The sequence below is a fragment of the Lonchura striata genome, chromosome 2, assembly GCF_050655825.1.
Source record: "Lonchura striata isolate lonStrDom1 chromosome 2, ASM5065582v1, whole genome shotgun sequence".
NCBI lineage: Eukaryota > Metazoa > Chordata > Aves > Passeriformes > Estrildidae > Lonchura > Lonchura striata.
Window position 1 is genome coordinate 131538612 of NC_140704.1, and position 26371 is coordinate 131564982.

General features: G+C 39.0%; 2 protein-coding genes and 1 long non-coding RNA gene across 5 annotated transcripts in view; 2 read left to right on the forward strand and 1 right to left on the reverse strand.

Annotated features, from left to right (window-relative positions):
* LOC146768426 (uncharacterized) overlaps window positions 1-26371 on the reverse strand; it is an 82375-nt gene that overhangs the window by 49700 nt on the left and 6304 nt on the right. The window contains exon 2 of the long non-coding RNA XR_014952989.1: window positions 326-26131. This is a non-coding gene — a long non-coding RNA (uncharacterized LOC146768426). The remainder of the gene's footprint in view (window positions 1-325; window positions 26132-26371) is intronic.
* RIPK2 (receptor interacting serine/threonine kinase 2) lies at window positions 776-22881 on the forward strand. Its single transcript, XM_021543182.4, has 11 exons — window positions 776-1111; window positions 4687-4840; window positions 5896-6051; window positions 8278-8435; window positions 11434-11483; window positions 11827-11988; window positions 13373-13458; window positions 13654-13743; window positions 14602-14707; window positions 19664-19843; window positions 20982-22881. Exons 1-11 carry the CDS (start codon window positions 921-923, stop codon window positions 21305-21307), a joined length of 1659 nt encoding a protein of 552 aa, XP_021398857.1. The 5' UTR covers window positions 776-920; the 3' UTR covers window positions 21308-22881.
* Window positions 26025-26371, forward strand: part of LOC110477478 (Y+L amino acid transporter 2-like) — a 47209-nt gene continuing 46862 nt past the window's right edge. For 2 of the 3 annotated variants that reach the window (XM_085572323.1, XM_085572321.1), the window contains exon 1: window positions 26126-26297. The gene's annotated coding sequence lies outside the window, so the exon portion shown is untranslated. Of the gene's footprint in view, window positions 26298-26371 lie in introns of all 3 variants that reach the window. The other variant, XM_085572319.1, reaches the window with a different exon arrangement.

Consider the following 26371-nt stretch of genomic DNA (forward strand, 5'->3'; position numbering starts at 1 on the left):
ACATAGGTATTTTCCCTCATTCTCTGGTCCATATCCATGAGTGGGAGAAAAGAGAAGTGAAAAGCCACAGGCGTTTAGCCCATCATCCACACACATGGAAAGGCGAGTTGTTCTATTTACATTTATTTCATCCTGTGGAACTGTCACTCCTTGTGGAAAGCTACAAATCTATACCTTTAAGTTAAATTACTTTGCTAGTCTGTGAAAACTTGGCTTGGTGAACAGGCATTACAAAAGCTTACTGAGCAACCTTAAAGCTCTCATAAATACATCCGTGTATCAGGCAGCTCTCTATTACTATTGGCAAGGGTGAACTTGCACTTACTGGAAATTGCGAAACGATCTTTTTGAAATACTGTTATCCTGAAAAATCTTCCTAGGACAAGCGCGGAGGAGATAAGCGACTGAGACAAAGCTTTTCTCACTTCTCTTGAGCAATGAGTACACACCGGATGGGGCTCTGTGGAAGTCTAGTGGAAGGTGTGTCCTGTCCTGGCAGAGTTGCGACTAGATAATCTTTAAGGTGCCGTCCAACCCCCATCAATCTGTGATTTTATGCAGCGAACAGTTCACAGCGGCGATCTGCGCTCGGCTCTAGCATCCCGCATCATTTTCCGAGCGCAGAGCCCGCCCGCGCCCCGGCGGCTCCCCGGGGTCGGGGGGACGCTCCGTGCGCGGCTCCCGCAGGGCGAGGCCGCGCCAGCGCCGCGCTCCGGCGCGCTCCTCCCACCCCGCTGCTCCGCCTTCCCCGACCCGCGAGCCGTGGGACGCTTTTTCCGCGAGGAAGTGCCTCGTCGGTGGGGCAGAGGAGAGAAGCGCTGGCCAACTGGAGAGCAGGCGGGGCAGGGAGGTGCGGCGAAGGCAGGACGGGGCCGGAGGAGCGGCGCTCCGGGCCCCGCTGAGCCCGGCGGAGTGCGAGCATGAGCGGCGGGGATGGCGGTGGGGGCCGGGCGGGCGCCCTCAGCTGCGGCCTCCTCTCCATCCCCTCCAGCAAACTCCCGGACTTGCGATTTATCAGCCGGGGCGCTTACGGGACCGTGTCCGCCGCCCGGCACGCCGACTGGAGGGTCCCGGTGGCCCTGAAATGCCTGCAGGGGCCGCTGCTAGACAGGTAACGGGGCAGGGCCGGCCCGAGCCCGCCCGGCCCTAACCCAGCCCCGGGACGGGCCGGGGCCGCCGGCCTGAGGGCTGTGGGTCAGATCCTGCTGCTTCCGTAGCCAGCCTTGCTTTAATTCCGCGGGGAAAGGGGATCCCACCAGGATGATTCAGCTTGGGCCAAGAGAAAGCGCGGACCGGCCCTGGAGCTTCCTCTCTTTCGATTATTGTAAAAGAGTGGTTTCGGTCTCGGTCTCTGAGACACTAAGCTGTTTCTTTTGGAGTTTTTTTCTTCTGCACTGTGAACCTTGAGCCCGCCTCGTGGTGGGATTGACAGAGTTTAGTTCTTGCTGGGTCTGTTGGCTGCTAACCATTTTGCTGAGGTATTCGCAGGATATTAAAGTACAGTGATTACTGTAGATTTGGTGTTTACATAGAGAAAAGAATATCGGGAGTATACTGTTCTATTCACTAGAGATTGCATCTAGAAGAAGCTTCTCTGAGACCATGCAAAATTACTATTTTTCCCCAGATCTCACAGTACTGAGAGAAGCTGATTTAAAATAATAGGCTTGTAGTCTCCCCTGTAAAACTGGTATTTTCCGTGTAACAATTGGGTTCCCTGTTTTCCAGGCACCCAAGTGGCAGCATATTTATTACAGGAGCTATCATTCCATGTAAGGCGACATCAAGTTTTACTTTTTCATCACTGTCTTATTCAATCCCCATAGTTCCAATTTGTTAACATATCAATGCAAACTTGTCTCTTAGGTTGTTTGAAACCTGCCTGACTGTAAACCTGCCTATGAGTCTTATCTTGCTGTCTTCAAGCTTTTGCCTCAGGTCTCTTTGATCTAGTACTAGACCTTTAGGTAGGATAGCTTCACCCAGAAAGGCTTCTAGTCTTGTGACTCAATATACTCAAATATAAGACAAGTTGTTTTAAGCTCTTTCACCTCTTATTGCCCAGGTTTGTGTATACACGGGCGTTATCACTGAAATCTAGCCAGAAATGGAATCTCAGTTATGTTGTGTTTTTTGATAAGCTGGGGGAGGGAGGGGACGGGCGGGTGTTGTGGAGGATTTTTTGTTTTGGATTTTTTTTTAATGTGTGCTTAAATCCCAGCTAATTGGAAATACAGCATTTATCCTCAGAACACAGCTGAGAGAAACCAACCAAGGCTATTTTTAGACTTGTAAGAATTTGGATTAGTGGGATATTAACCTGTGAAATTATGATTAGAAGGGCAAGTGAGGTAATCCAAATAATTCAGTCACCCACCATGATGCCTTAGGTTTTAGCTTTTATATTTCTCAGATTCTGGACTGCTTTAGGATGTACTTCTGAGCTTCATATTAAGGGATAGTAAGCTCTCTTCACAGAGTAGGTAGGCAAAACAGTTCCATTCCTAGCTTGGAACCAAGGACAACCACCCAAATTTCAGGCCCAAGAGTATAAACAACATGGATTGAAGGGAGAAAAACAAGAAGAATCAGACTTCATAACCTAAAGCTATAATTGGACAATTAACTCCAATATGTTAATGGACCAGAACTTATAAGTGAGAGACCTCGTGACTGGTTGTGCGTTTTGTGACCATTTTGGCTTCATCTTGGGTGTAGCCTTGGCTGGGTTGTTGTACCGCCTAAGGTGTATCCATTGAGGCCTCCTAATAAATGCTTACTTTATTCTTTAACTCTGCCTAGCCTAGGTAGGCTTAATTAAGGTCAGCCTTAATAAGGCATCACCACATATCATGCAAAGCCTAGAAATGCTGTAAGAAAACTCAAAGGTGCAAAAAAAAATCCATTATACCCGAGTCTCAGCAGCAAGTGCTTTGCTGATTGTACAGTAGGCAATATGAAATGCCAGCCTGTAAGTGTTGTCAGGAATAGGGATGAATTCTTGATGCCATTCATTCCCCAAGTGAGAAGCATGTGCTGTGCATCCCAGAATATGGTATGTGACCAGGCAAAGAGCAAAGCCAGTTGGGAAGCTGTTGTGGGAATGTGCTCATTTAGGTATTACTCAGTGCCCTTCTGGCATGGAGCAGACAAAGGTGAAGTGACTGACAGGCACAGGAATAGACTGCAGTATGTCGCAATTTGTTTCCCAGCTACAGCTAAATCCCATGCTAATGTGCCTTACTGTCTGGGAAAACCCCAAACTTTCTCAAACCTACTCATTCTGAAGAGAGGGAGGAAGGTGTAGAGTTGTCTCTTCCATCCCATGCTTGTATCAAAGGCTGTCTTTTTACTTCTGTCATTTCCTATAAATCTTTTTCCATCACACAGATAAAAGGACCTTAATTTTATATCCATCTAAATTCAAAATTGCCTGCTGCGAAGAGCTGCAGGCTTTAGTTCACTCTTTTCCCATATAGCCTGACAGCCTTTTCTTTTTGAGTGCTAAGACCACCTTGTTGGATCCAGACTGCCCTGAGTGCTTTGGGGTGTGCCCTGAGCTCAGTGGGCACAAGCCAGCTCTCACCCTGGAGCTGCGCTGTGCACATAACACAGCGCTGTGCTGAACCAGTCATGGTGGGCATAGCCCTGGCCCCAGCACAGCCCTATTGCTTCTGAGTCAGACTGGCTCACATCCAAAGGATCAATGTGCTGTAAATGTCCTGTATTTGAATATCCTAGTCATGTACTTGTACCAATCTCCACTAAGATCTAAAAGCTTTTTTTGCTGAATTATGTTTCATGATCCAACTATCCTCATTGGCAACAAACCCATTTTTTTCAAGACTATTTGAGATATAAAGCATGCCAAATAGTTTCTATTTGCAGGGATGGAATCATACTCAATCTTGAATAAAACTTGACCTTCTCAAATCCATGTGCTGCAAGGCCTGAATTTGTGAAGATGCATCAAACCCACATTTATTAATAGTTCTGGGGATCCACACAGTCAAATTCAGGCATCCAAAGGTGCCCTTCATGAGGCTGGTCTATTCCTGCTTGTTGTGCATCCAGGGGATGTTTTTTCCAGAGAGTGATTCAAAGCAGGAGCTGTTTGAGAGAGCAATTTATGTGAAAACAAAGCATAGTTAATTGTTCCTTCAGAAAGGAACTTACTTTCCTTCAGAAGTCAAAAGTGCATTCCTTTAGCCCCTATTATATTAGTATACATCAGAGTCCACTAGATTTAAATGGTTGGAGAATCATTGTATTAAAATCTCCACTCTCTAAGAGATAAATATTGGGCTTGAGTGAAAACTCGGCATTTGAAGGTGTTCAGTAAAATGGGACAAATGCAGCTGGTTGTTACCTTTATGGTTACAAGGAATGGTGGAAGCTGGAAGTTCTGACTTTATCCTTATTTATTGGAAACATGGATGAAATCTGTGATGGAAATAGATTTGTGTGGTACAGAAAAACCAGGGAAGCTGTCTTCTCTGCATTTGCAGATTCTGATTTGTCTTACACTGTCTTATTCTCAAAGCAGCATGGTAGAAATCAAGTGGTGAAAAGGTGGCGCATACAGGGATATAATTACACAGAGAATATAGTGAGCCCAGCATTTGCTTGATGTTTCATCGTACTGATCTAGTAATGTATTTTATTTGTTTGCTTGTTTTCTTTAAGCGATAGAAACCACCTTCTAAAAGAAGCAGAGATATTACACAAGGCCAGATTTAGTTACATACTGCCAATTTTGGGAATCTGCAATGAGCCTGAATTTCTGGGGATAGTAACAGAATACATGACCAATGGGTCATTAAACCAGCTATTGCATGGGGTAAGTGTACTTGTGGTCTCTAAATATGATACCTGGCTGCTTAAAGTAGATTGCAATTTTCATACTTAATTAGTATAGTAAAGTATTTTATGTATAATATTTCATGTTAGAAGACAGTATCTCTAGTAGTTTTGGTGCTCAGACCTTCTGTATCTCAAAAACACAGCAAAACTCAGCTGACTTAAGTTTTGTTATACTTTTTCCTTTAATGTTGTGACCTATAACAAGATTTATGTTGTATTATCACATATAGTCACTTTAAAAATCTCAGTTGTTCTCTAATTAGATTCTGAAATACTTACGCTTGCTTCAGTCTGGATTTCTAAATTACTGCCAATACAATTGACTTTTTTCATGAGTTTGAATATTCTTTTAAAAAATGAAGATTTTGAATTTCATTTATAGAAGCTAAATATTGCTAATATAAAGAGGTAGGATTATTCAAAGCTACTGCAGTTGTGTCTCAATAGAACTAAAGTCTACCTTTAATCAGTACACATCTCATGCCTTGGAGAGGTTAGCTATGTTTTTCAGAAAGGCATTAATGTCAATATAACTTTTAAGACTTCAGCTGAGTTTTACTTCATTTTTCTTGCTGTATTATTATTTATAAAGGTAGTATTTTCTGCATAGTTTCAATACAGTTTTGCTTTGTTCCCCAATGTCAATTGCAGATATGATTTTTGCTATTCTATGTGTAGGACTTATAAATTGTGGGTTACAAGTTTCATGCAGAAGTTCATCTGTAATTCATATTTCCATATGAATGAGTAGTGTAGTAAATGTTCAACATCATGTATAGCAGTCATGAACTACTATGTGAATGCTAGGGAATGGAAACATGGCACTGCATAGTTATTATTTTTTGATAATGTTTCTTTTAACAGCTAATGAGTCTTAATGCACCATTATAGTTTTTTTAAGGAGTTTGTGTAATGTATGTTTTAAAAGATTGCTGTTTGCCCAAGACGCTTTCTACTTTTTATAAAATAAGTCTTTGTGTGTGCTGTTAAAACAGAGGATTATATTCTAGTTTTGTGGTTTTATCTTGGCAGAAAGATGTATATCCCAACATTCCCTGGTGCCTGAGATTCCGTATTCTTTATGAAATTGCTTTGGGAGTAAACTATTTGCACAACATGAATCCTCCATTGCTGCACCATGACTTAAAAACCCAGAACATTTTGCTGGATGATGAGTTTCATATTAAGGTAGGGTTATTTAATTCTTACATTCTTCAGCATCCAGAATGAGTGAAAGTGTTTTCATTATTGTAGAGGAGGAAGGGTGAGGTTGTGGCCATTCAGAGAGGATGTAATTGTATGGTGGATTTTTTCTTTTATCCTTGCAGACACAACTTCGGATTTTTTCTTTTGGAAACTCTATATTTTATCTGAATGAGAAGACCAGAAAGATAGAATTTAGGCTGTTTCTGCTATAGCAGTAGCTGATACTCAATAGTGGTGACACTCCTGTTTGTCAGCATTCCAAGGCTAGCTACATCTGGCACTTCCTGAGAAGAAAATAGAAAGTGTTCTTGCCTGAGATGCTCTGACAAGTTACTTATTATAGGCAGTAGGTCAAATTCAAATGTTAATGCTCCATTTGATACTTATAATGCAATATGGACATATCTGTTCTGTTGATGCTGTATAAGAACATGTAAAACAGGACTTTGAAATCTTACTATGTTGGAAGGTGGCTTTTGTGAAGCTCTCCTTAGAACACGCAAACATATGCAGAAGTATGAGTAGTTAAAAACTTTACTTCTGTCTTTTAAAATATCACTGCCATGATGTGGAAAGAGCGACTGAAAGTACTTCTGACAAAATGTTTAGGTGCTTCCATAATTGCGAGAGTAGGTTTTGTTGTTTCTTGTTACTTTGAAAAGATCTGGCTTTACAATTGATAGAATTGATAGAAAGTAAATGGAAATAAGAGATACTTCGCACCAAATTTATACTGAAAAGTAAATGTTTCAATTGCTACTGTAAGTTGACTCTCCTTGTGAGTCCTTTGAGCAAAGATCCAGTACTGGTTTCTTCTTTCACCATTGCACAGAATTTTTTCTTGGCAGCAAAATGCCTCACATGGCTTTGTCCCTGCTCACACCCTCAGCAGGTCATACTTCCTCCCACTCAATTGTGCTGGAATTGCCATCTCTCGAGCTTCCTGATAAACCTGATCAGGGAGCTAGTCCAAACCATTTTTTTATCCCTAACAGCTTTGGTGTGGCCTGATGCTCTGCCTGATCATATATGAACAGTTGTTTTGCTGAGGCACTTGAAGGGAAGAGGTTAACTCTTGCATACCTGCCCTGCCTCCTGTAAGGAGTGTCCTTAGGGTTTTAAGTGAAGCAAGAGTCTCTAAATTAGTACAGTTTACAGGAAATGCAGACAAGGTTATCATGCATGCCAGTTAGAAGAGATACTATACATGTATAAGAGTAACGCCGTTCACAGAGTGCCTCTAACTGTCCCTGATTAACTGAATGAGCACGAGTTAAGAGTAATTACAATGAGGAAGGCTTCATGAGAGTGAGTTGTAGAGAAGAAAGGTTACTTTTCACTGTGGATTTTGATGTATGCTCTTCAGAAAGTTTGTTTCTGTTACCTTAATTGGTACAGCTCTTGCACAGGGTTCTTTGTTGAAAATGTTTTATATTTTTGCTGTTGTGCAAATGCTGGACAAGTGCAGAGCTGGCTGCTTATCTTCCATGTATGCCAGACACTGCAGCTCAGCCAGCAGGTGCATTCTGCTAAATGTTTCTCTCTTTATCCATAACCTAATCTGACATCTGGTGCCCTGGCTCATGAATGTCTGAGGATGTAAACAGAAGTCAATTACTTCTTCATGTAGATGCACTGTATCCTGTAGAAAGGAGCAAGGCCCCAGAGTGCACAGTAAAGAAAATATTCAGCAACTTTTTGCAGCACAGAATAAAAGAATATCAAATTTATTAATTCAGGATTAATACATCATAGTTTTTGGAATGAGGTGAAGTGCCCAAAAATTATTCTGTGAGAGCAATTGCCTCGGGATATTGACAAGCTGAGTTATGTACACTATGTATACTAAGCTTGTGCTTTCTTCACAAGTAATCAATGATTTTTTGTTTGCCTTTTTTAACACAAGGAAGTGATTTTCTTCATATGGCACAGCTATCTACAGCAGATTCCTCAGCCAGAGTGTACATGAGTCCTTCCTTAAAATCACAGGATAGAGAAGTGCTATAGGGATAGCATGAGTCACGACCTGGGAATGCTTTATGGACTGGAGTTGATATTTCCTATTGCTAGGAGAACCACATAGTTTTTGTGTGTCAGGTTAAGAGCTTTTGGTGACTCTTTTTTCTGGATGTATTTCAGGAATTTCTAACAATTGTCAGCAGATAAAACCAGTTTTTCTTCTCAGAACAACTGATTTGACCTTTCCAGATTGCAGATTTTGGCATGTCCAAATGGCGTGTCGTATCCATGTCCCAGTCCCGAAGTGAATCCTCTTTGCCAGAAGGAGGGACAATTATCTACATGCCACCTGAGGATTACAACCCCAGTCAGAAAACCCGGGCAAGTGTGAAACATGATATCTACAGGTAATTCCTGTTGTTCTCTAGTGGGGCTGGAAATCTGAACTCAGGTATGATTTACTGAACTTAGATTTTAACATATCCTCAGCAATTTTATTCTTTTCAGAGATAATCATAGCTATGTAGGCTAAATGGATTTGGAAATAAAGAATTGAGTGATAGCTGAACTTAATGACTCATTTCTTTTATGCTGTGATGAGCGTAATGCTCCAAAATTAAGCTGAGACTACAGAAGTAGGTGGGGGACTGGTTTCTGTAAATGAGTGTACACATACAGACAGTGCAGGGAAAGAAGAAAGCCATTCACACCATCAGTCATTGCACATACTCTTAGACTTTGTGTAATCAAATAGCATAATTTTCAGAATGTACTTGGGTGAAAGAAGAAAATGTATTTTTGGAAAGGAGGTAGATAAAAGTAGGGTAGTGGAGTTGGAGAAAGTAGTTACAGTAATTTCGTTAAGAAATAATTTACTTTATGAAAGTTGTGGTAGTTTTGTGTTGTCCTGAGTACAAGTAGTAGAATAGTAAATAGAGTGGTGGTAACCCATATAACAAAAGAAAAACTCTCTGAGGATATTTGAGTTACAGCTGTCTGGTCTAAAATGGTTTGGAGAGCTCAGAGATTACTTGAAGAACTTTGAGGGGAATTATCATGTGTAAAGGAAGTTTGAAGAGGCATGAACTGGCCAATCCCTGTGACAAAGTCAAATTGTTACATCATTCTGGTGCAGCTTGCCACCTTTACCTTCACCGATGTCTTTCATGGTTATATCTTGGTGAGAGATGACTCAGTCTCAGAGGGTCCTACTGACTTCCAGGGAAACCACTATTTCCCTTAATTAGCCCTTACCCTTAAGAAACACATGAAGTTCCTTGACATTCCTGTCTAAAGAGTACAGATGACAACACCCCTGCTTTCTTTACCCTTTGATGAGAAGATATGGATAAGAAAAACCCTGAAAAGAAAAAAAGGGATATTGAAGGGAAAGAAAGGGTGACTGGCAGCTTAATGAGTGGGTAGAGAGGAAGAAGACAAATGTTTCTTAGAAAGAAAATAATATTTTCAGAGGAATAACAACCAAATAGGAGAAAATATGAGAACACATTAGAAAGACATAAAAAACAGATAAATTAGGAAGGAAAGAGATGATGTGAGAAGAAAGAAGAGACTGAGACAACATTGGAAAGAGAGGAGTTCAAGGCAGGAAGAAATGACAGTGAAGGACCACCAGAAAGGCCACACAGGAGATTCCATGCTCATGATCAGAAGGAGATGCTACAAAGTAGAAATAAGAAAGGAAAACAAGAATAGTGTAAAGGGGAATGCTGCAGTATTGTAGAACTGAGAAAATAGTATTTAACTGGAGAGAGATTCCAAACTGAATGAAAGATATTATTAAATAGCTGGATGTTTTCTGGATGTCAAACTAATTGATCACAGCTGAGTGTTGTTGAGATGTTAAAGGTAATTTGTGAGGAAGGCTTTTTCTTAAAGAAACAAATTGTTTAAACTACAGTCAAGCAGCTTAACTTTTACAAAAGGGATGATTTGTTATACCGAAAAAGTCAACTTGCATGGATTTGCCAGAATACATCAGAAGCAGACTTTTCTAACAGGGAGGACTGCTTTTATTAAAAGCTACATTAATACATTTCATCATTGAAGAATGTTAAAATGTAAGAAGAATAAATAGTTAGGAAAATTTAGTTTATATTATTTGATTTTAGGCATAATTTATTTGTTTTTACTTCATTTATTTGAATTCTTACTTGGTTGCTGTTGGATGGTACTGTGCTCTAAGGCAGCTAAATGTAACCTGTATGCAAAATTTGGTACTTCTTAGTGGTGTAGAAAGGAAGCTCAGTACATACATACCAAGGGTGGGGGAGCAAGCCTTTTAGAAGCAGCTGGTCATGGTGGTTATTTTCTGGAATGACACTGCCACAATGCTTATAAAGACTGGACTGAAAACATGGAAATACACGCTTGTCAGCACCTCGAGTGCATTTTGAAGTTATGGAAGCACTGAAGCTTTAGCCTGGATTATCTTTTGTAAATGCCAAACCAGATACTTGAATACAATGCTGTGATTAATATTAGGAGCTTTTCCTGGAATAGAGCTACATTCAGATGTGGTAGAGTATGTGAGGAAAAGTTGGAAAGGACAATGCAGCTTTTAAATGAAATCAGCTAACCTTATTTAAATTGTGAAGTTGTTTAAAGTTACCTCTTTCTGATATATCCTGATGGCTGAAGAGAGTGACTGGTTTACTAAAGATGGGGCAAGTTTGTACTCACTGAACCACTTGCCATTCATGTCGGTCTGAATGGAAAAGAAGGTCATTGAAGCATATGTGTGTTCAATCTTATGGCATTTGTTCAGAGGAGTCTTCCCAAGAGTCTGTTTTGGAATATGAATGCTGTGTGTAAGTGACATCTCTCCCTGTGGAGAACACTGCAGATGTTGAAAGCATATATGGGGAGGGAGGAAGCAGGAGTGGGCATCCCAAGTGCAAATTTGAATCTTACCTATCTCTGTGAGGATGTGTTGGGATAGAGCTCTGGATCAAAGCCATCCTCCAGGCTAATATCCAGCTTCCCATGGGAATGTCAGTCCATACTGGGAAGATGCCAGAATATTGCGTATAGGACAGAGCAGTTGGCTCTCTGGGTCTCACTTTAATTTGTGTACTGAGATTTAAACTCTATGTATGTAATTCACAACATATTAGCAGAGCCAAATTGATACAGATTTGGAATAGGAGTTTATATGCCATGGATCTTGTCTGTACTTAATAGTATTAACTAGTTCTAGATGAAGTCACTCGCTAGTTTTCATATATTCATGTCACCATTTCAGTTATCTGTAGTCAGTCCCATGTGTGCTTGTAGGACCATTTTACCAAAATGCTTTAAATACAATGTAAAACTGAGCATATTGTGTTGTTAATTATCTGTAGTCTAAAATAACATCTTCTGTACTTTTTATACTGTAAACAGTTACGCAGTTATCATATGGGAAGTGATGTCAAGGAAACAGCCATTTGAAGGTAAGGACATGTCTTCCTTTAATTTATTTTTCCTGCCTTGCCTAAAGGTTAAACATGAAACCTGGGGACTTAATTATAGGGGTTACTTTCTAATAATTCAACTTTTAAGCTTGTTGAAGAACACTTTGAAATAATTTTCAAAGTAGACTATATTTTTAGTATCTTTTTCTTTTGTAATTACAGTGTTTTTTCATAAATTAAGAATACCTTTTCTTTAATCAAGAAATGTAACCTTATTTTGATTATTTAAATTCTATGTCTGCAAATGGAATTTCTCCTCCTATACAGTAAGCTCTTTATATTGCATATATTTATAATGACTTCACAATGTCTGTTTTGACAGAAGTTATAAACCCCTTGCAGATAATGTACAGCGTGTCACAAGGACAGAGACTAGACTTGAGTGAAGGAAGTCTATCAATGGACATTCCTCATCGAGGGCTTATCATAAGACTGATGGAAAGTGGATGGGCACAAAACCCAGATGAAAGACCATCATTCTTAAGTGAGTTTATCTTGCCAGATTTCTGTTGAACATGGTACTTACAGAGCAAGGCTATAGTCTTGAAAGGGAAGTGTTAAAGACGTCAGGAAATTTGTGTGCTTGGTCTTGCTGTTTATGATAAAGTGCAAGGCTACTTCCTTCATGTTTATAAGCAAACTTTTATGAAGGGAATTATGTGTGTGTCATAAAACCAGGCTGGTTGTTGGAGTCTTGTACATTTATAATCTCTTAATTTACCTGTAAAAAAGCAGCATGTTTTGTTTAACTATTTGTGTCTGGATTTTTTTGTTTATTGTTGAAGATAATTTGGGGTTTTTTAAGGGGGGAATAGAAGTTAAGTATAAAACTGTGGGATTTATGAGCACCCAACCAACACCAATGAACCACTGCATATTAGATAAGTTGTAGTGACTTCAGCTTGTATTTGCATGTCAGTGTAAATCTTTCACTGACACGTTAATTGTTGCATCTCCTTTATCAGGCAAGAACTGGATTTTTTCCAAGCAAGGAAATGGATCTAAATGCAATATTTTTCTAAAATAATTAAAAAAAAATAGACACATTGTGACATTTCCATATGCATTCTTGTTTTCCTATGCCAATTAACCAAAAAAAATAGTAATTTAAATGTGTGGTCACACTGAAGGGAAAATTATCTAGGATATGTACTATAGTGTGAGCTAACTTGAATTCTCTTTTTAGTGCCATGTGTGTAGTAAGATGGTCTTTGAAAAAAAAATATGCATTGCTTTTGCCACTACTTTACTATCATAAAAAGAAAGAAGAAGTTGCAAAACTATTGCAAAATTAGGGGAAGTCCAGCTTACTGATGGGGAACTTAAGCAATTACCATAGCATAGGGACACAGACACTGAGGACAGTGTCATTTGGTTTCACTGGATGGGATAGGTTAGTGGTTTGACTATCCCATCTTCTCTGGTCCTGCCTCATGCCTTAGGCATGTATTCTGGATATTGCTGTGTTGGGGGTGTGTTTGTTTATTTTTTTGGTATAAATCTTTACCACCTCATTTGGAGTTGGAAGACAGCAGCCCTCTCTGAGGTCTTACGGTGTTTGGGTCCCATTCAGCTAATCAGGCTTGATGGGGCTACTTTAAAACACAGCAAACTCAACAATCTCTCCATTCCATGAGTGTGAGACTTGCATTATCCTGGTCCAGCATTATCCTGAATCTCTTGGTACATATTTCTTTTGGTGGTGTGAACTGTTCTAAGAGAAGCAAGCAGCTTCTCTTTTAGCAGCATAAGTGGTTTGATATGTGTCAATAGACAAATTTTTTGTAAATGTCAGAAAGACACTTTAGTACAGTAAAAAACTTGATTTCCAATTCAAACTATTCACCAAGTACTCTTCTTTTGTTTAGAATGTTTAATAGACCTGGAGCCAGTTCTGCGAACATTTGATGAAATAGCTATGCTGGAAGCAGTAATTCTCTTAAAGAGATCAAAGGTAAGTGGCTTTTGTTACAGCCATGAGTTGGTCAACTGAGTTGGTAGCTTTCACTTGCTAAAAGAAGCCTAATCCCCTTTGTCGTTTCTCCTCAGTTTCCTTTGTCTAATTTGTATCTGGGTGAAACATGTTTGTGAAGTGTTGTTGTCTTGTCTTATAGCAGAAATTTAATATAGGTAAATATTTCTCTTCCAGTCACTATATGAATCCCAAAGTATTTACAAGAGTGGAAAGAAAGCAAATGTGGAGCCGATATCTCTAAATATACCTCTGAATCTTGAAAAGGTAAATACTTTATGTGTTGTATTTAGTATGTCAGTATCCTGAGAGATTAAAGGAAGTTTAACTTGGTAAGGGGAGCTGTTCTGCACTTTGTGTGCAGTCAGGAAAGGCATAAAATGCATTACTTGAGCCAGGGTGAAACAAATGCAAAGCCATATATATGAAGATAGAAAAGGGTGAGCATGTAGAAATCAGAAGGGTATCTAAATACAGGAAAGCTCTAAATATGGCATGAAGCTGTCCAGGGGAGGTTTAGGTTGGATATCAGGAAAAGGTGTTTCACCCAGAGGGTGATAAGGTGCTGGAACTGGCTCCCTAGGGAACTGGTCACAGCACCAAGCCCAGCAGAGTTTAAGAATTTACACAGTGCTCTCAGGCAAATGAATCTTGGTGTGGGTCCTGTGTAGGGCCAGCAGTTGGACTTGATGATCTGTGTGGGTCTCTTCCCACTCCACATATTCCGTGAGTCTGTGATCCCCTCAAGGAGGAATGCAGCACACAATGCCTGCCAATAGTAAGAGATGGTCTCCTGCTCCCTTATACTTCTATGGAGCTTGCTTGTATAGGGTAATGTAGATTTGCATTTATATTTTGATTCTTACTGCTGCTGCTTTTGGTTCTTACCAGTAGTTAAACTTGTATACAAGATTGCTGTCATCCTTGAAAATATGTACATTTTTTGGGATTATGTGCTTTTTGGGATTACATGCTTTCTTCTGATTTACTGTATTTTAATTGTGCTGTCTATCGAGCATTTAGATAGCAAGGAAAATAGGGTGACGGGAAGATTCTCTTTTAAAGAAATTGCAACTTCTTATTTCTTTAATGTGCTGTTCAATATACACCTGGATTTCTTTTCAGCCAGCGTACTGTAGCTCCATACAGTGTGATGCACTTCCCCTTCGGAGCATCTCTCCAGATACATCAAAATTCAAGTCTATTCCCCAGTGTAATATCCTCTCATCAGGTGAGATACTCTTGACTTTGTGTAAATTTAAGTTGCTATTGCAGCTTTACATTCACGCTGTGACATTGCATTTGTAGTAGAAAGTTGGGTCTCTTCATGTCAGGAAAAAGTCTATTTTGTAAACTCTGTGCTCTGGGTAAAAAACTAGTGTTTTTAAGCTTTGACTTTCTGTTCCTATCACCTGAGAAGTCTCTACGGCTCATGTGTTGTTTTCCTATTCAGAGTTGTGAGTGCAGAGCTAGTATTTTCTTGTCCCTTCATACTCTTGGCAGATTAGTTAACTGTGTCTTCTTTTGTTTTCCTTTTTTTCTTTTTTGTGAACTACTGAATATAAAAAGGCTACACATTTTAAGGCATTCTAGAAGCTAAGTTTCCAGTGCAAATTTCTATATTAATTTTTAATTCAATAAATAAAAATGTCTCTAACAGACTGCTTTGTAAAATTATCTGCACAGACCTTTTGTAGCTGTCCCCTTTTGTGCATAAAAGTTGGCAAAATTCCCTGAGAAAACTCAATTGTGAGGTTTTGCTGACATCAGAAGTCAGAAACATAAAATGGAACCCAGGTGGAATAGCAAAACATTGTGAAACTAAAACTACATTTTCGTTTCTTCCCTTGACAGAATGTAAACATGTTTCAAAGGAATAGAGTGTCCTCTGGCATTGCAGGGACCAGGAGTATGAAAGCAGACAAGATTATTGACTTCATTGCTATAAAACAAGGACATTAAAAAGTATTCTGAGGTGCTGCAAAACCAGAGATACTCTGCTAGAGGTAGAAGAGCACAGGCAGTTCCTGTTTCAACTCCTGTTTGAGCAGATACACAATTTTTAACTTCTACTCAGTGTACCAGAAAGGTGTAAATACAGGAAGAACTTTAGTAAATAAATTACAGGAGGCTTAAGGACTACCAGTTACTGGACAAAATGGCAGAAAGCAAGTGCAGGGTACTTTGGCTATACATCAATTGAAGCATTTATCTATACAGCATAAAAACCTCAGACAATGAAGAACTCATATTTACCTAGCTTAATTGAAACATAAATTTTAAGGAATTTAGAGATTTTAGAGGAGCTAAGATTTTAGTTAGAAATAAGCCTTACTAGAGTTAATTAAAATAATCATAATAAATGAGTAGGCCTAGAATGGAGTAAGGAGTTAGTAGTTAACTAATAATTGATTGCTTGTCAGCACTATTTTTAGTTAGCTGGGTTTATAATGAAGAATACAGAAACTGACAAATAGCTTTTAGGAACATAAGACAATTGTGGGCCTCCTCTGTTCTGAAGCCAATTGAAGACAAGGAATGGGAGTTCTACCAAGAGTTCATTTGTCATATTTGCATTGAAAAGGTAGAAAGGTCAGAACAAGGAAGACTTCATTTACTTCCTCATTTTGGGACCCCTCCCCATGAAAGGGACCACCAACCCATTTCAAGGAACAAACTACGCATGCTTAATAGCTTTTGGAGTGATTAGCATATGAAGTGGGTAATGGGATGTACCAAAATTATGAATATGTATTTGTATTTTGTGTATTCAATACTTGCATGGATAAAAAGACTCTGTAATCACCTGGAAGGCACGTTGTGTATTTGGGAGCTATCCCGCACGCTGCCTGGCGTTGAATAAACATACACTTTCTAACTTTAAACTGTTAGAGAGTTTTTGTCTGTCACAGCTGGATATCGGTACTAGATCATAGTAAGTATGTTTTGATGAATTTTAGAACATGGAGTATTAGTTTGAGCATGAGCCTGGACTGTAAGGGTAATCACATAAGATAATGCTAAATATTAGCCTTTCATGCTGCTATGAATTCCCGTTGTGAATTATGTCTGTTTCTGGAGAGCATCAGTGAAAATTTGTTGGTGCAATTAATCTGATTGGTCAGCTGGAGGTTGTTTTATAGAGATCTTGCTTAGATTTTATTGTGTTTATGTATAGATACTGTAAAGCTTGTGAAAATAGTGCCCATAAAACCTTAATGCAGAAGAGTTTGTTATTACTTTGCCAATAGCTGCATCAGGTAGTGTTGTAGTGGAAAGCAAGATTGACATTCATCTTGCTTTTCAAACTCAGATGCAATTGTTTCAGGTGCAAATTCTATTCCAGGTAGCCGCTAACAAGAGACGGGTTTGGCATGGCACCAAGGCTTAAGTTAATGACTAAAGAGTCTAGCTGAGTTAATGACTATAGATTCTTGTTTTTTTATCATTACAGTCAGAATACTTTTTCAGAAAATTGCTTCTTCAGAGTTAAGACCTGTCTTCTAGCCTAGCCTTTAGCCTTTGTTTTCAATTTTCCTTTTTTTTTCCCCTTCCCTAGTGAGCTTTTCTTGGGTATTTCTTTAAACAGCTCTTTTCTCTCCTTCCATTTCATTTTTGGTACAGAGAGTAATCCTTTAATATACTTTGTTTTGCTAAATTAATGGGATGCACTCTTTTGAAATCCCTCTGTAAAATAAACTTTATTCTTGTAGTATCCTAACTAGTCCTCCTGGTGCACATTCTAGCTTAAGTCAGTGAACTAAGGCTACGTAGTATTATGAAAGACATGGCAAACTTCTTCTGTCTACGAAATCTCTCTTACTCACTATACCTTAGAATTTTATTTTTCCTTTTTCCTTTCTCACAAGGTCCTTCATTACAGAGTAACCCTCTTAGGGTTTGTTTTTATTCCTCATCTCACCTCTAACCATTAGCCTCAGCTTGAAAGAGAAAGTCTGGATTTCATATTTTTCCTTCTTTTTCTATTTCTGTTACTCCAATCTCTAGGTTACCTAGGTCTTTTTTAGTAATTTGAGTAAATCTGGTTTTTTTTTCTGAAAAACTCTCATTAGCTTTTTTTTTTTTCTTCTTTTTTTTTTTTTTTTTTTTTTTTTGAGGGAATGGAGTTGTTTAGCTTGGAGAAAAAGAGGCTCAGAGAGGAAATTTTGCTCTCTGCAACTACCTAAGAGAAGATTGTGACCTGGTGGAGGCCTCTTAACTGACAAGCAATAGCAGCAAGCAAAAGGATAAGAGGAAATGGCCCTGAGTTGTGCCAGGGGAGTTTTTGATTGGATATTAGAAAAAATTCTTCATTGAAAGAGTTGTCAAGCATTAGAACAGGCTGCCCAGGGAAGTGGTGGAGTCACCAGCCCTGGAGATATTTAAAGGATGTGTAGATGTGGCACTTCAGGACATGGGACAGTGGTGGGCTTGGTAGTGCTGGACTTGATGATCTTAAGGGTCTTCCCAATAGAAACAATTTTGTGATTTTATGATTGCATTCTCTCATGCTGTGTTCACTGGTCCAGGTCATTTTCTCATACCAGTACAATCCTGTCACAGGGACATTTCTCTCTCTCAGGATTTTTCATAGAGATGCACAGAGAGAAAGAAAGAGAGAACAATTTCTCTTTCTGCTCCTTGTTTTTCTCATGTGGAATGTGCTTGGAGAATTGTTTACCTGGGGTGATTGCTGGATTGGATTCTGGTGGGAATTGTTTGAGCCTGATGGCAAATCCACCTGTGTCTAGACTCTCATGAACAGGGTCACGAGTTAGATATGGTAGTTAGAGAAAGTAGTATGTATTTTAGAATCTTCCTTTATGTAGTATATTAATGTATTATAGCATAGTTATAATAAAGAAATCATTCAGCCTTCTGAACTGAGTCACACATCATAATTTCTTCCCATTGGGTTTGCCTGCATTTACAATACAATCCCAGTTGTTTTGTCTTTATGTTAGGAAATTAAATATGTGTGCCTGAAAATGTATAACAATCTATGCCAGGATAGCTGCTTGAAATACTTTCCTGAAATGGTCTTTCACTCAAAGTGGTTGTGTCCTGATCCCCTTTTTCAAGCAGTAGATAATATCTGCTGCTTCACAGTACATAGCTCTGCCCAACTTTCTCCTTTGTTCATGAAATAAAATACTAGCTACTATGAGTTCTAGCCCACCAGTTCAAAACACTGAGAATGGACTTTCTTCCACATTTTCCTATTCCTGCTCTGTGTACTTACAGACATATTCTTCTACAGGTCAAGAAAGAACTGGGAATACAACTTCAAATTTCCCCATTGGACAGGTAATCTTGAATTGTCCATGGGGCTACCTCACTGTGTCTTTACATGTTCATCTGAATTCTTGCAGTTAGTTAACATCTTAGTTATTGTGTCTTTATCAAGTGACACTGTGAAAGTCTAATCAAAGCTATTTGCAGAGTTAGGCACATGTTCTGTAGTAATTTCTTACCAGCTGTTTATCTCTTCCTTGTGTCATTCCTACTGTTGCTTTCATATCTGTCATCTTTTTCTACTATAAAAAAAATTCTAAAGGTAGAAACAGTTAAACTTCCCCCCAGTAAAAATACTTTTTACTTTTCTTTGCAAAAGTTTACATGAAGCTTTCATGAAGTTATACCCTGTTTTGATGGTCTACAAAAAGCTTCCATTGGCCTCCTACTGAATGCTAACTTCTCCCACTGCTCTTCATGTCCTTTTCCCCCATCTGAATCTTTATTTTAATATTTTCATCTTTGTTACACTGCCAAACTTCATCAAAATAAATTAGTCTGCTTTCCTGCTGATTTTTAGTTACCTCTCCAAATACTCAAAGGATTTATTTTGTTCTTCTAGTCCCTACAAAAACTTTCTCTCAAACAGAGCTTTTTTGTTGAAGTTCACATCTACCAGATTTATACTCCTAATATTTCTTTAAAATAAAGCAGGACCCCAAACCATAGTCAGGCCCTGGTAAAATATGAGGGCATAAATGTACTCAGAATTTGAGTATAGGGACTAATTCGTTGTATATCATGTAAAAGTAGCTGGTTTATTACTTCTTCTGTGAAATTGCTCTAAATAGTCTCCGGTGGGTATATTTTATTTGTGCACAGAAGTAATACAGCTTGTTCTTTTTCTTTTTCTTCTCCTTTGTTTTTTTTCTTTTTTTTTTTTTTGTCTAAGATGGAAATTCTGGGTCTCTGCACTCTCTTAGCAGCCAGAGCATGGATGAAAATCTGTCTGTAACTCAAAGTGCCAGACTCCTTGTGCATCCATACAGTGCTGTTCTCTCAACTGACAAGAGAGTTTCAGATGCCTCAAGTTCTGCATCCCATGTGCTGCGGTCATCACCGATTCCTTCAGGTACAGCAAACACTACTTGATTCCAAGACCCACAATAAGTGTTCTAACATTGAATATACATCTGTACGAAATGGATACTAGAACTGTTATTCACAAGCAAAATGCAAACAAAACATCTGCATATTAATAATGCAAAATTAAGTAATTCTGTCCTTGTTGACTTATATTACAAAGTAAGCAAAAAACAGTGAAAAATGTGATGAAGTACAGGTACCTGTAGCTACTAGCTTTTTTTCTCTCCTCTTAATCAGATTCCTTCTGCCATGGGTCTTCTTTATCCCATTCCCTTTGCTCAGTATTTCCATTATTTCCTACTGTTGTAGCAGTGCTCCAGTCCAGCAGAGCAGGAGAAAAACTTAGCTCAAACTTAGTCACCTTGTTGTCTGTCACTTCTCACTTTTTAGGCTTTCCAGTCTTCCATTTAGTAATGGTGGGGCTGAGAAAACCAGCAACTGTGTCAGCATATCACCTGTAATGATCCTCTGTGTTAGTTAGGAGCCCATTACATTATATTCTTGTGCATCAAATAACTGTTAAAAGTTAGCACAAAAGTTAACAAAAAGAAACTTTAATTATTAATTATTCATATATTTTTTTGAGGGGCCACACAATAATATGCAACTTTATAAAGATCTATTGCAACTTTATAAAGATATCTCTCTTCTGGAAATAGAATCAACACTCTTTCACTATGTGAAACCTCACTGTAAGAAAAATAGCAGGAAACTACAGGGATGTTTTCAGTAATCTTCAATAAAAATCGCCCTGGAAAGTAAATTTACCGCCTGTCTCTTTTTAGTACCATGTCAGGTTGAACACTGGAACAGGTTGTGCATGGAGGCTGCAGAAGTGCCATCACTTGGAGAGGCTCAAAATTCAGCAGGACAAGGCCCTGAGCAACCTGAGTTATCCTAGAAGTTGTCCCAGCTTTGAGCAGGACATTACATCAGATGACCTCCTTGAGGGTGCCTTCTAACCTAAATTATTCTGTAATTCAGATAGAATAAATACTCTAACCACCAAATTTGTCAAATTGGAGCATTTTAACAGTTTCTTTCCAATTTGTTCTTTGTTCTGTTGCAGTATTTGTTGAGACAGTGACAATCTCTTCCTTTTTTCTAATTCTTTCCAATCTCAGATTTTGTATTGGAAACCATACAACAGAATGTAGCTCATCAGTGGATACAAAGTAAAAGAGAAGAAATTATTGATCAGATGACTGAAGCATGCTTGAATCAATCACTGGATGCTCTTCTGTCAAGATTTTTACTCATGAAAGAGGATTATGAACTTATAAGCACCAAACCTACAAGGACATCAAAAGTACGACAACTGCTTGATACTTCAGACAGCCAAGGAGAGGAATTTGCCAGAATTATAGTACAGAAGTTGAAAGATAACAAACAGCTAGGACTTCAGCCTTATCCAGATATTGTATCTAATTCTCAAAGACTGCAGCTTTAAATTTATTCTTTCTTTATGAAACCATGTGAATATTTCTTACAACATGATTTGTGTTTCTATATAGTATTTTATTTATGTGCAGCTTTGTCTTTACTGTGCCTTTGTAGAGTCTCAGAAATGACCCTGACTTCTTCTAGCCTGCATTTGGTCAGTGACCAATTAATACATTGGAGTGCAGTCATAAAGCCAAACACTTGACAGTTGTTGACTCAGTTTGTAAAAATATTTTGTTTATACATGACAAAGAAAAAACATTAAAGGTCTACCATTTTACATATTTGCTGTTTATACACATCCTTTCATTTCATCTCACAGGATTGAGACATCTCATCTTAACGTGGCATGTTTGTTTTTCTCGTTCCATCTGCTCTTTCTCAGAGGAGGGAAAAAAAAAATCTAGGTGCTCTTTTCTAGGGCTGTTCTGCTGTATGTATAATAAACTTCTTTCCTTAAGCCATGCTGGTGTGCATACAGGAGAGGAGTGGTAGGTGAGAGGAGGTTTATATTGCATTTTTGCAGGATTATTTATTGTTTTGGTTTGTTTTTGTTTTTTTCTCATTTTGTTGCCAGAGCAAGTGCCTCAGACTACAGCATAAGAAGAATTCTAGTCCAAAGAGGAGCCAAAGGGGAAGGAGGACATTGTGCTTATCATCTTTGTTCTGCTCAGAAGTGATATAGTAGAAAGGCTGCTGCAATAGCATTTTACATTGTGTGGTTATAACCTTATTAGCTATTCTTGAGATCATAGTAGGATGAGATTCAGGAAGAACCTACATAAGGGCAGCCTCAATTAATACCTCTTTAACATTTCCTTGGTCACCTGCCTTGCCTTTGTCACCTGCCATCTGACCACCCCTTACCTTTGTCATCTGCCATAAATACTTCTCATGTGATGTTGCTAGATCAAACTTCTAAATTTTATTTTTGGTATTTACCTAATGAACTACATAAGTAGTTGGGTCTGTACAAAGATCAATAGTGCCCTGCCTTGCCATGCTGGAAGTAATATGCAAGGCTTTCTTCTGCTATCACCTCTTTAACCTTCTCCAGATCACAATCTCTCCTTTTTTATCTGAAAGTAACACGTTGAGGTACAGGCGGGGCTACCTGAGAAGAAAAGGTATGTGGTATTTTTTTCACTTCATTTCACAAGCACTTAGTGACTTTATCTAGATGACCTCAAAACTAGTAAAAAAATTACTTGTTTTAATTTGTCAGAACACAGCACAGGCAGATTATTTTTGCAAGTACTAATAAATAATTACAATTTCTGCTCAGACTACCTAAAATTTGGGAAAATCCAAACTCCACATGCAAGAATCGTGAAGTATATCTAAATTACCATATAAAAAGGAGCAGATAAATGAAAAATCCTAAGTGATGGCTGTTTCAAAACATAGGGAGATGTGAGATCTGCTCCATTTCAATGATTCAAGTTTCAGCGTGGGTATTACTGGTTGCCAACGGCTTACTTTTTTCAATATGATTTTGTGAACTGAATCACAAGAATACAATGTATAGTTTAGTGGATATCAGAGTTTTAAAATTGTTTTTAATAAAGTAAGTTTTTGACATGAACTGGGTATTTGTCTTTTATCCTGCTTCTCTCTGGAAGCTGTAAAATTAAAGTTAGATAGCTGAAACCAGGATTATGGTGCAATGAATGGCTGTGGTTTTCTTAGAGCAGACCTAACAATGTCTAGCAGGGAGAGGTCTGAGGAAAGCTGATGCCAGAACTGTGTGTTTCACTGCACATCACATTTTAAGCAACAATTGTTTGTTATTATTGGCGCTTAATATAAGGTTTGTGTTTTGCAAGGTGGCAAAGTAACATTTCTTCAATGTGTCTAAAATTCATCATGTAGTAGGAACTTTCCTGAGAACCCACTGTAAGACAGCTACGTTAGGGAGAAGAGCATCCTGCAGCTTGCAGTCTCCCTGCTGACTCCTGCCTGTCAGTACAGAATTAGCTTGGTTTCCCTTAATTACAATTATAAACTCCCTATGGAGTCACATTCAGGAATGGTGTTGTCACACTGCTGCAACCACTATGGGCTGCTCCTCTTCATGTGCCATCACCCTGAGGTGGCACAGCTGCAGAAAAAGTAATTTTCTACCCCCAGCTTTGAATAAGCCCACGCCCAAAGCCCAGGCTCCAGGGAAACCCTGAGGCTGTTCAGTATAAAAACTCAGGCCAATCTCCCTCCTCTTTCCTTGGACCCTGAGCCTCCCTCCATGGTGGAGTACAATCAGAGAATAGTTCAGGTTAGAAGGGACTGGTAAGGGTCAGCTTGTCCAGCCCTTCTGCCATGGTCAGGGACATCTTCAACTGGATCAGGTTGCTCAGAGCCCTGCCCAGTAACACCTCCAGTAGAGACACTACCACTCTGGGTGACATCAGCCAGCCCTCTCCAACGTGTAAGGCACACACAAATTTCCTTGAGTGAAAGGTGGGAAGGGGCTGCCACAGCTGGGGCTTGGACATACAGACAAGCGCATAAGGAGAATGATTTGGGGTCAGCATGGGGGAAGAGAGGTGGAGGATGTGTGCTTGGCCACACAGAGCTAAGGGTGTGTGGAGGTGACAGATGTGTGAGTCAGTATGAGCCACAGTGTCACAGGGACACCACAGTCCAATACTTCTCTTGTTTTAGAGATGTTCTAACAGTATTTTGCATAGTCCTCACTTCTGCATTGCAATTCCTAAAAGATTTTTCTGCTTATTCAATCCAAGGGGAAATGCTGCTGATGTTTGAGACTGACAGTAAAAGCTTTTCTCTGAGTTGTAACAGCTCACTGAAAGCCTTTCAAAATCTGCAAGTAGAATGTATTTTTATATGTACATGGGGGGAAATAGAAACATAGGACTACACGTATTATTTTGTGTTTGTTGCCATTAGATTTTGTATGGTATTTTAGCATCTATGGTATTCTTGCCACTTAGTAATGGCTGCTCCTTGTGTTTTGCTGCCATACCTGAAGTTAATGTGGTTGGAAGAAGTTTGTTGGTCTGTGAGCTGTGTTCTCTCCTGCATCAGCGTCATGGCAAAATAAGCAAAGATCTGATTTTAACAAGATGACACAAATGGTGGCCTTTGTTTGTCATTCAGAGTCTTGCAGCTAATGCAAGGGGGTGTTTGGCAGTGTGTTTTCAATCAGGGTTCAGTGTAAGTGCAGCTGTTGTGGATGAGGACTGCAGGGCCCTTTGCTAGCTGAGGCACAGAGGGCAGAGTTACAGAACAGGAGGAAGCAGAAGACTTGGCAGGGGCACTGCTGAGATGTTTGCTGCAGCTGAGCAATGGTATGAATGAAGAGGGCTCTGGAAATAATTGATGTAGTCTTGTTTCCAGTATGAAACAGAGTATGAAAAGCTTTCCTGAGCAGTAATGGTAGTGTGGGCAAGAAACCAGAAAATGCCACAGGTTTATTCAGGCAAGCATGCCTTCTTTTGCTGTTCAATCAGGAAATGTGTGTTTATATGTAAGACAGAAGAATTACTGTGAACAGAAATTTGGTACAGGAGCATCTTCACTGCAAACAGTCTTATCAAATCCTGAAATACTGTAAAAATGAGTAAGAAAAACTTGTTACAAAGGCACTCGCATTCGCTTCTTTACATTATCCATTTTGCTAATTTAAAATGCAAGATTAAATGTAATCTTCCTTGGCAAAGGAACTAGATTTTGTGTTTACAGAATAAATGTTCAGGAAAAATCCTTTTTGTGCACATGCATGCTTTATGATTGCTCAGTGTTGATTTATGTGCTGTTCCTGTAAATAAATCCATGGCAAATGTCCAGTAGTGTGTAACCAGGAGGGTCAGACCAATAGAACATGGGAAACATTAATGAAAAAAGACTGTTTCATGTTCCAACATGCAGCTTTACAGACTTGAAACAAAGGGCTGAGGCTGGGTCAGAAGCAGGATAAATGGACAACATAAAGGTGATCTGACAGCAAAGTCCTTCAGTATAACACAGAATAATCAGAGTATAACAGAATAACAGAGTAACACAGTATAATCAGAAAACCAGTTTGGTGCTCCAAATCAGAAACAGCACAAACTCAAGTTTAAATTTCAGAGTGAAAGTAATTACAAATTCCTGAAAATATACTTTCTGGACTTTAGGCTATGGTTTGTGAACATTGTTTGGCAGAAGAAAAAGAATTTAAGATGACAGAGGCCCTGATTAAGGAACATGGTGCTCAGACTCTGTCCAACAAGGAACAACACCCCTACAAAACAATCCCGTTGCCAAAATGCTACTTGCTACATTCTAATGTACGTAACCACAAACTTGCCAGCAGCTGGAATTGTGCAATCTTTTCAGACAGACTTAGAGAGCTCTCATCCTTCATAGATAAAACAGCTTGAAAGCTGTTTATTCAAAGAATTTGTCCTACACCTGCTTTGAACAGGGTTTTAAAAAAGCACAGCCATTTCCGTATAAACATTAACTGTATAGCTGTCTCAGTCTATGACAAAAAGCATGTTTTTACAAGATGTTACCTTAAAATGAAGAAACAGGAGGAGCACTTGCTTACAAAAGAAAGATTCGTGTTGTTTTTATTATTCCTTTTGGTCACTGTGGGTTACAGAATGGAACGTGCAACACGATTCTATGCTCCTGCTTGTTTTCTAGTTGGACTGCTCAGGTGTTTTGGAGGAATATCTGCGCTTGGATTCAAATATTTTACTTTCCTGTGTGGATTAGTGGTCCAGTATGATGAAGTGCTGTTATCTTGTGCCTCAGTTCTAGTGACAAGACTCTTGACCTGCTGGATCAGCTCCTTCCAGATGCCCTTTGGCACGAGAACATCATTCTTCACGGAAAACAAAAATCCCAGGTTAGTGCTCTTGCATTCATTAACTTTTTGCTCTGCCAAGAAGATTTTATTTTCTTGTTTCAGCAGATATATACCGTACTGGCTTTGCTACAGGATGTCACAGGACAACTTATTAATTCAGAAGACTAATTGAATACACTGGGTAAGTAATTTCTTTCTTTCCCTATTTTTATGCTAGAGGGTTTTTTTTAAAGCTTGTTTAATTAAAGTAAGATC

Bases quoted from the DNA above. Each gene is read 5' to 3' on its own strand.
- RIPK2 (XM_021543182.4), top strand. From the start codon at position 921: ATGAGCGGCGGGGATGGCGGTGGGGGCCGGGCGGGCGCCCTCAGCTGC. The intron at 6,052-8,277 runs GTAGGGTTATTT...TGACCTTTCCAG, and splicing joins ATGATGAGTTTCATATTAAG to ATTGCAGATTTTGGCATGTC. The intron at 11,989-13,372 runs GTGAGTTTATCT...TCTTTTGTTTAG, and splicing joins TGAAAGACCATCATTCTTAA to AATGTTTAATAGACCTGGAG.